At 46.7% G+C, this 7,464-nt stretch overlaps 1 protein-coding gene across 1 annotated transcript; it reads left to right on the forward strand.

Annotated features, from left to right (window-relative positions):
- Positions 1-4,176: 4,176 nt before the first annotated feature.
- On the forward strand, positions 4,177-6,528 carry DAZAP2 (DAZ associated protein 2; the record flags this gene model as incomplete). Its single annotated transcript, XM_079714932.1, has 5 exons — positions 4,177-4,244; positions 4,505-4,512; positions 4,579-4,697; positions 5,113-5,358; positions 6,285-6,528. The coding sequence occupies 5 exons, from the start codon at positions 4,177-4,179 to the stop codon at positions 6,411-6,413; spliced, it is 570 nt and encodes a 189-aa protein (XP_079571058.1). The 3' UTR covers positions 6,414-6,528.
- Between the last annotated feature and the right edge of the window lie 936 nt (positions 6,529-7,464).

Consider the following 7,464-nt stretch of genomic DNA (forward strand, 5'->3'; position numbering starts at 1 on the left):
TTATCTGTTTACTTTTCTGTCTCTCCCATTAGGTAGACTAAGTTCCATGAGGATAGGGACTAAGTGTGCTTCTTCACTATTGTTTCCTTAGTGTCTATTACAGGGTCTGGCACATAACAGGTGCTTGATAAATAGCTGTTAAATTAACTCAAGAAAGGATGTTTGATGACTTAATGACATCATCTCACTGGGGACCAAGGAGAATGAAGAAAACAGAAAGGCTCTTGATGCCTGTTCAAGAAAGTAGCCAGATGCCCCTTAATCCCACCTGCCAGAGAAAACAGTGGCTTGTAGCCCCTTCTTTTCTGTTGTTAATCTCATTTGGCTCCACCCTGGCTTTCAGGAGACCCTGGTCTCAGCGTGTTAAGCAAAATACCTAACATCCTGTAGAGGAGGCACTGACCAATCTGAGGGCAGCTTGTCTTAGCTGGAACTAGGTCCTGCAGGCTTCCTGGGTGTCAAGAGTTAACCCTTTAGGGACTTCCCCGGTGGTCCAGTGATTAAGAATCCACCTTCCAATGCAGGGGACGCGCGTTCGATCTCTTTTCGGGGAACTCAGATTCCACATGCCGTGGGGCAACTAAGCCCGCGCACTCTAGAGCCCTCGTGCTAGAACTAGAAAGCCTGCGCGCCGCAGCTACTGAACTCGCGCACTCTTGAGCCCTCGTGCCACAATGAGAAGCCCGCGCGCCGCAATGAAAGATCCCGTATGCTGCAATGAAGATCCTGACACAGCTAAATTAATTAATTAAAAAACAATTTTTAAAAAGAGTTAACCCTTTAATTACTGGACCATGGAAGGGTCTGGGGAGGAGGGGTTTCAGTGGAGGGCTGGAGCAGAGGAGGGTATTTGGGGAGAGGGCTTGGGGCAATGGCTGTTTACCATCCAGTAGAAGTATCTGTACTTTTATCTAGGGCCTGATCAGAATTTACAACCTGATTATCAGCTTGGCCTACTTCCCCTCTGCCTTCTCAGGCTCCTCTTTGCTTTTTTCCTTCCCTAAAACAGAGTCTAGATTTAGAGCCTGAGGTGACACAAGGATCATGTGAGTTTTCTGGCAGATGATGAAATTGAGACCTTTGGGAGGCAGCAGATTAAAATCAATGTAAATAGATTAAACAATGTAAACATTAGAAACAAGGCTTGTAAAATCAAGCAAAGCTGTGTTTGAACACCGGCTCTGCAGCTGTATAACTTAGTTCAGCTACTTAACCTCTCTGAAATACAGTCCGCTTGCCTGCACTTTTCCTTGGTCTGCTATGGACACGAGGTGGATAATACCTGCAAGGATAGTGGTGCAGTATCTGATTCCTACATGACAAGGAATAAGTGGGAGCTGAGAAGACGAGGACCAAAGTCAGTTAGTTGGTGACACAGTGAGGACTGGAACTAGCATTCCTCTCCTACACTCTCACTGACATGGGCTGCTATAGTCAACACAATTTCAGGGTCCCTAACTGAGGGCCCAGTAAGAGAAAAAAGGTAAGTTTCCTTTCTCAGGTTCACTCCTTTATTTTCAGAGGCCCAGAGCACAGGTTAGGATGGGTATAGGTTAATTACCTCTCCAGTTTTAGGCCTTAGGGTGGAATCAGTTTAGGATCTGACTTGTAAAAGTTAGGTTACAAGGAAGAAGATTTGACTGATCTGACCTCCAAGGATGTTCATTCAAATTAACCAACTACTGCTTGGAAATTTCACGCTAAGAAAAACGCAAGGCCCTGAGGGTAAAAGTCCACTAAAAAAAAACACCCAGTGTTTTTCAAACTGTGAGTCCTGACTTGTTACTAGGATGTGAAATCACAACCAGAACTGAAAAAAGGAAATAGGAGAAAATAGAAAATATGACAGTGCATTGTACACAGGAGGTATCAGATCATAAAATTTTCAGTTACATATATTTATAAATGCGTGTGTACTGGGTCATGATTTAAAGCGTATTACTGTCAATTTTGGCCCCAAAAGTTTGCAAGCCCTTTTACCAGAAGGTGAGATTCAGGAGAGCAAGAGCTTTGTTTTGTTTTAGAACAGTGCCTGGCATTTGTAAGTGTTCTCTGAAGAACTGTTGAATGAGTGAATATCTAACACCGTGCCTGCCTTCAAGATTAGAGTCAGAAATACAGGAAAAGATAAATATCATAGGCTTTAACATACTAATATTAATCTGAACTAAATAAACAATATGAATCTACCGAAAGGGAAGGAACCTAAAAGAACTCCAAATACAAATAGTCTTGGAAATTGGGCTTTTAGAGTATTTTAGCCATGATAGGCAGAGTGAAGTGATAAGAACAAAACAAAACTGACTTGGGAACCTGGGAACCGGGATACAAGACCTGACTTTGTAACCTGCTCACTGTGTGACTTAGAGCAAATCTCTTTAATCAATTCTCTCATTTGAAAAACAGGAATGATCAAACAAGCCCCATCTGCCACACAGGGCTGCTGTGAAGACCTGTGATGACCCCATAAAATCGTGCATTTTAAGGGTGCTCTGCAAACTGTAATACGATGCTGGAGAGAAAAACAAGGGATTGCTGAGTTGAAGTGAGTACAGCTCTTTTCAGTGGTTCAAGTCATTCATCAGTAAGTATTTATCAGGCTTCTAATGTTTACTGAGGACTTTTCTTTCCAAAGCTTTCCCTTTTCAGATGCTTTTCTAATATTCTTCCTACAGTACAGAATGTAAACTCCATGAGGAAATAGTGTTGGGCTGTCTTGTTCAGCTCCATCTCTGTACTTGCACATAGCAAGCGCTCAGCAGATATCTTAAAATGAAGAACGAAAGGAAAAACTTAATTGCTGCCTTAAAGGATGGCATCTTTGCCCTTAAGAACAATTAAGTTAGAAGAGAAGTGATAACACGGAGAAAATACACGTAAGGTGCCGTACTGGTGCCTGTAACAGGTACCAAAGGAAGGGCCGGGCCACAGACACTGCTTGGGTACCACGAGTATGCCAGTTTTAGTGCTAGCTGCTGCGGGAGGGACACAACACAGCATACCCTTCTTTATGGTGAGAAAGCGACACAGAAATAAATACCGACCGTCTGTCGGCAGGATAGGCAGCGAAGATTCGAGTGAGGGGAACGCGTGATCGATAAATCAAGGGTTGGGGAGGGAGCGTATCTCAGGCAGTTAGAGACGTTTGTAGAAATCTATGCCCCTCGTGGAAAGACTGTCAAGGTGAGATGACCTTGAGGTACTGTGCGTAGGTGGGAAAAGGTTCCGGAGAATAGTTTCATGGTACTGCCTCCGAGCGCCCAAGAGAGAGAAGTTCCTGTTTCGAGACAATACCTGTATTTGGTTTTCTTCCAGTCGAGAGACAAGGGTAGGGGTTGGAGAACAAGACCCAGTGGGCGGGGCCAACACTAGCGGGCGGGATCACGTGGGCCCTCCCTCCAGCTACTGGAGGCCGGGCGAAGGGGCGGGGTTTCCGGTGGCATTGGCATTCGGGCGTCGGGTGACGCTAGGCGGACAAATCGTCACGTGACACGGAAGTGACTACGAACAGGAAGAGGACGAAAAAAATAACCGTCCGCGACGCCGAGCCGAACCGGACCCGCAGCCACCATGAACAGCAAAGGCAAGGACAAGGGGCGGCTGAGGCCGCCGGGGGAAGTAGTGCTGGCCCGGAGCGAGCGGGCCCGGAGCCCAGGGTCACTGGACGCCAGGCCTGGGGAGAGCTGCGCCGCGCTCCTGGGCCAGCTGCAGTGCCCGGGGCTGCGCCGGACGCCTTTGTCATCCTCGAACTACGGCTGCTCGCTCCCTCCCGGCCCTTTCCCCCTTAAACTCTGTGGCGCAGTTTGGAGCTGCGGGCTCGGGTCGGGGGGGCGGTGGGGGGGGGGAGAGAAGGCTTGTAGAGATGGGCATCTGCAGGAGCAAATGGGGAGCTAGAGGTGAGATTTGGGTGGGCCAATGGAGAGCTGGCAGAGGCGGGGCGCCGCGCTCCGGAACCACAGGCAGGCCCTTGGGCTTAACTAGTGAAGTGCCGGCGCTGGTGGGCGGTCCAGGCGGGCCCGACGGGTCTCTTTCCCCTTACTCTCGCTGGCGGCCAGAACGTCTGCCGGTTCCTGTGTCAGGACATTCCCCTCAACCCCCTCTCCGGTCTCAAGGTTCACTTCCACCACTCACTTTTTTTATTTGGAAGTCGACCTTGAGTAGGAACCTGTGAGGTCGATGAGCACAACCACCGTTACTCATGAGGTCTTGGTCAGTTACAACCAGACCTTTGGAGACCACCCAGAGTAGAGAGACAGGACACACTCTTGAAACATCGGCAAGAAGGGGTCCTCAGAGCTGCCCTGCATTCTGGAAGGATCTTGGGCCCAGCTAGACTTTCCCCTGACACCAGTCTTCTCCTGGAAAGAGTTTTTCCTGTCCAGTTAGAATCCAGCATCTTCAGTTATAAGGGTGCAAAGAGGATGCTTATTTTCTTGGCTCCAGGGATCAGGCCCTTCAGGGCAGTCGGTCTGTTTGCAAATCTCTTTCTGCTTGTTCCGGCTAGGCTACCCAGTATGCCCTGCCTTATTTTGGTGACTCTGTATTCTAGGCAACATGCATTGTTTTCTTGTCTTCCAGGTCAATATCCAACGCAGCCAACCTACCCGGTGCAGCCTCCTGGGAATCCTGTGTACCCTCAGACCTTGCATCTTCCTCAGGCTCCACCCTATACTGATGCTCCACCTGCCTACTCAGAGGTGCTTCCAGTTTATTAGACTTTATTAATGGAATACTCTTGGATCATGTTTTCAGTCTTTAGCTAAGTCTGACTCCACGCATTTATTTACTCTCCACAAACAGGAAAGAATGCTCACATGAATAATCTAAAACATTATATAGTTCAGCAATTTCTGTTGGGGTTGAGATTGCATTATCTGATTATTTTATGTTATTTGGCACAGGCTGAGGTTAAGAAGATGAGTTGGCGTTCCTTGAGCCTAACATTAGCTATAGCAGGAAGTGATCCAGGAGAATATTTAATGGCAGTGGAAAGGCAACTTGTGTAACTCAGAGTGTAATCTGCACAAGGAGAATCAAGAATTGACTCATTAAAGAGATCTGAAATACGAATGTCATAAAGTAACTAGTTGCCTTCTCTTCTGCCTCTTTTAGCTCTATCGTCCGAGCTTTGTGCACCCGGGGGCTGCCACAGTCCCCACCATGTCAGCTGCATTTCCTGGCGCCTCACTGTATCTTCCCATGGCCCAGTCTGTGGCTGTTGGACCTTTAGGTTCCACAATCCCCATGGCTTATTATCCAGTTGGTCCCATCTATCCACCTGGTTCAGCAGTGCTGGTGGAAGGAGGGTATGATGCAGGTGCCAGATTTGGAGCTGGTGCTACTGCTGGAAACATTCCTGTGAGTATGACTTTGTCACAAAAAACTCAACCCTTGTGTATTTTAACTTTCTGAAGTGACTACATAGTCATCCTTTCATCACCCCTGGGTAATAGTTGCTGGTATTGGTGCAAGCACTGACGTCCATTAGGCAGGCAGAAAGCACTTGAGGGGGCAGGAGAACTGTGGCAAGTTAGTAGCATCTGGCACATTCACCGGTGTCTGAGTTAATCAGATTCCTTTGTTTTCCTGTCTTAGGAGTCCTGCCTGCTGCTTTTCCAGTTCACTTTGGTACTGGTCTAGTAACACTGCTCATTCATTCCATAAGCATTTACTTAATATTGGCCATCAGTATGGCATTGTATTAGGAACCATGATGATTAAAAAAGTAGAATGCACAATCCCCATTAGATTACATTTAGAAAGATACAAAGGCTTTTAGTTATGTCTCCTGCTTAGTTCTCCTGTGTATGGGAACTAGAGCCCAGATGGTCCTTGCTAGGACCATCTACTCAATAACCACAGCCTAGGGATGAGGTGAGAATGCTGTCATCAGGTAGAGCTTTCAGATTATCCAGGGCCATTTGAAAACTGTTGGACCCTGTGACATAAGGCCCTGGACCTAGTACCCACTCCCTGTATTTTAGAATGTGAGTAGGAGTGATTTTCTGCCCTGAAAATGCCTATGGGTCTGGACTACTCACACTCAGAAGGTATCCATAGGCTTTATCTTGGACCTGGAACCCTTTAAATGAGTGGGTTTCCTGTTTATATCTTTGGGCTCACGGAGACTAGAGACCTGCTCTACCTGAATTGGTGGCATTGCTAGCTCTTTGAGTTGCCATGGGTTAGCACATTGCCGTCTTCCCGACTGGTCCTCTTTCACCTTTGTCCACTTCCCTTCCACAGCTGCCCTGTGTCTAATCAACCTTGTCTTTTCCTTTCAGCCTCCTCCCCCTGGATGCCCTCCCAATGCTGCTCAGCTCGCAGTCATGCAGGGAGCCAATGTCCTTGTAACTCAGCGGAAGGGAAACTTCTTCATGGGTGGCTCAGATGGTGGCTACACCATCTGGTGAAGAACCAAGGCCACTTCTGTGCCGGGAAAGACATCACATACCTTCAGCACTTCTCACAATGTAACTGCTTTAGTCATATTAACCTGAAGTTGCAGTTTAGACACATGTTGTTGGGGTGTCTTTCTGGTGCCCAAACTTTCAGGCACTTTTCAAACGTAATAAGGAACCACGTAATGGTAGCAGTACCGCCCTAAAGCATTTTGAGGTAGGGGAGGTATCCATTCATAAAATGAATGTGGGTAAAGCAGCCCTAAGGATCTTCCTTTAATTCCTCCGGAGTAATACTGTACCATACTGGTCTTTGCTTTTAGTAATAAAACATCAAATTAGGTTTGGAGGGAACTTTGATCTTCCTAAGAATTAAAGTTGCCAAATTATTCTGATTGGTCTTTAATCTCCTTTAAGTCTTTGATTTATATTACTTGTTATAAATGAACTGCATTAGTTATCTGCCTTTTCCTTTCCGTCCTTTGCCCCACATCCTACCCTCAACCCTTGTCTTCCATTCCTTCCCACCGATCTCCATTGAATCAATGGTGCAGGACAGAAAGCCAGTCAAACTAATTTCCTTCTCTCCTTGCACTTCTTCCCACCTGTCATCTTTTAACTAGTCTTTCACAAAGGATCCTCTGAAACCCCGTGCCCCAAGCACAGACCCCATTACTTCTGCTTTTGCGTCTCCTCAAGCAAAAGTGGAGGGTGCCTTTTGGACCCTCCTCGTAGGTTGTCTCTTCATACATGAACCAAATTTGCAAACTCAAATTTGCTTTGGTGCCAGAAAAGCTGAGCTTTGTTTTAACAAAGGATGCAAACTGTATTGTAAACAGCAGTTTGTTTATAATTTGAGGGGCAAGGAGGAGGATGCATTTAAAAGCCTGATGACTCTAGAGCCAAATTAAGGGGAGTTTTCAGATCAAAAATTGGTTACCATTTCCTGTCAGTGTCTGATGCAGCCACTCACGGCTCCCAAGAATTCCTGAGCTGGGTTAATGGGGTCATATTGTGAATGCCTCACTACTAAATGACTTGAGTCCAGTGAAATCTCATTAGG

Source organism: Hyperoodon ampullatus, assembly GCF_949752795.1.
Source record: "Hyperoodon ampullatus genome assembly, chromosome: 11".
NCBI classification, from domain to species: Eukaryota; Metazoa; Chordata; class Mammalia; order Artiodactyla; family Ziphiidae; genus Hyperoodon; species Hyperoodon ampullatus.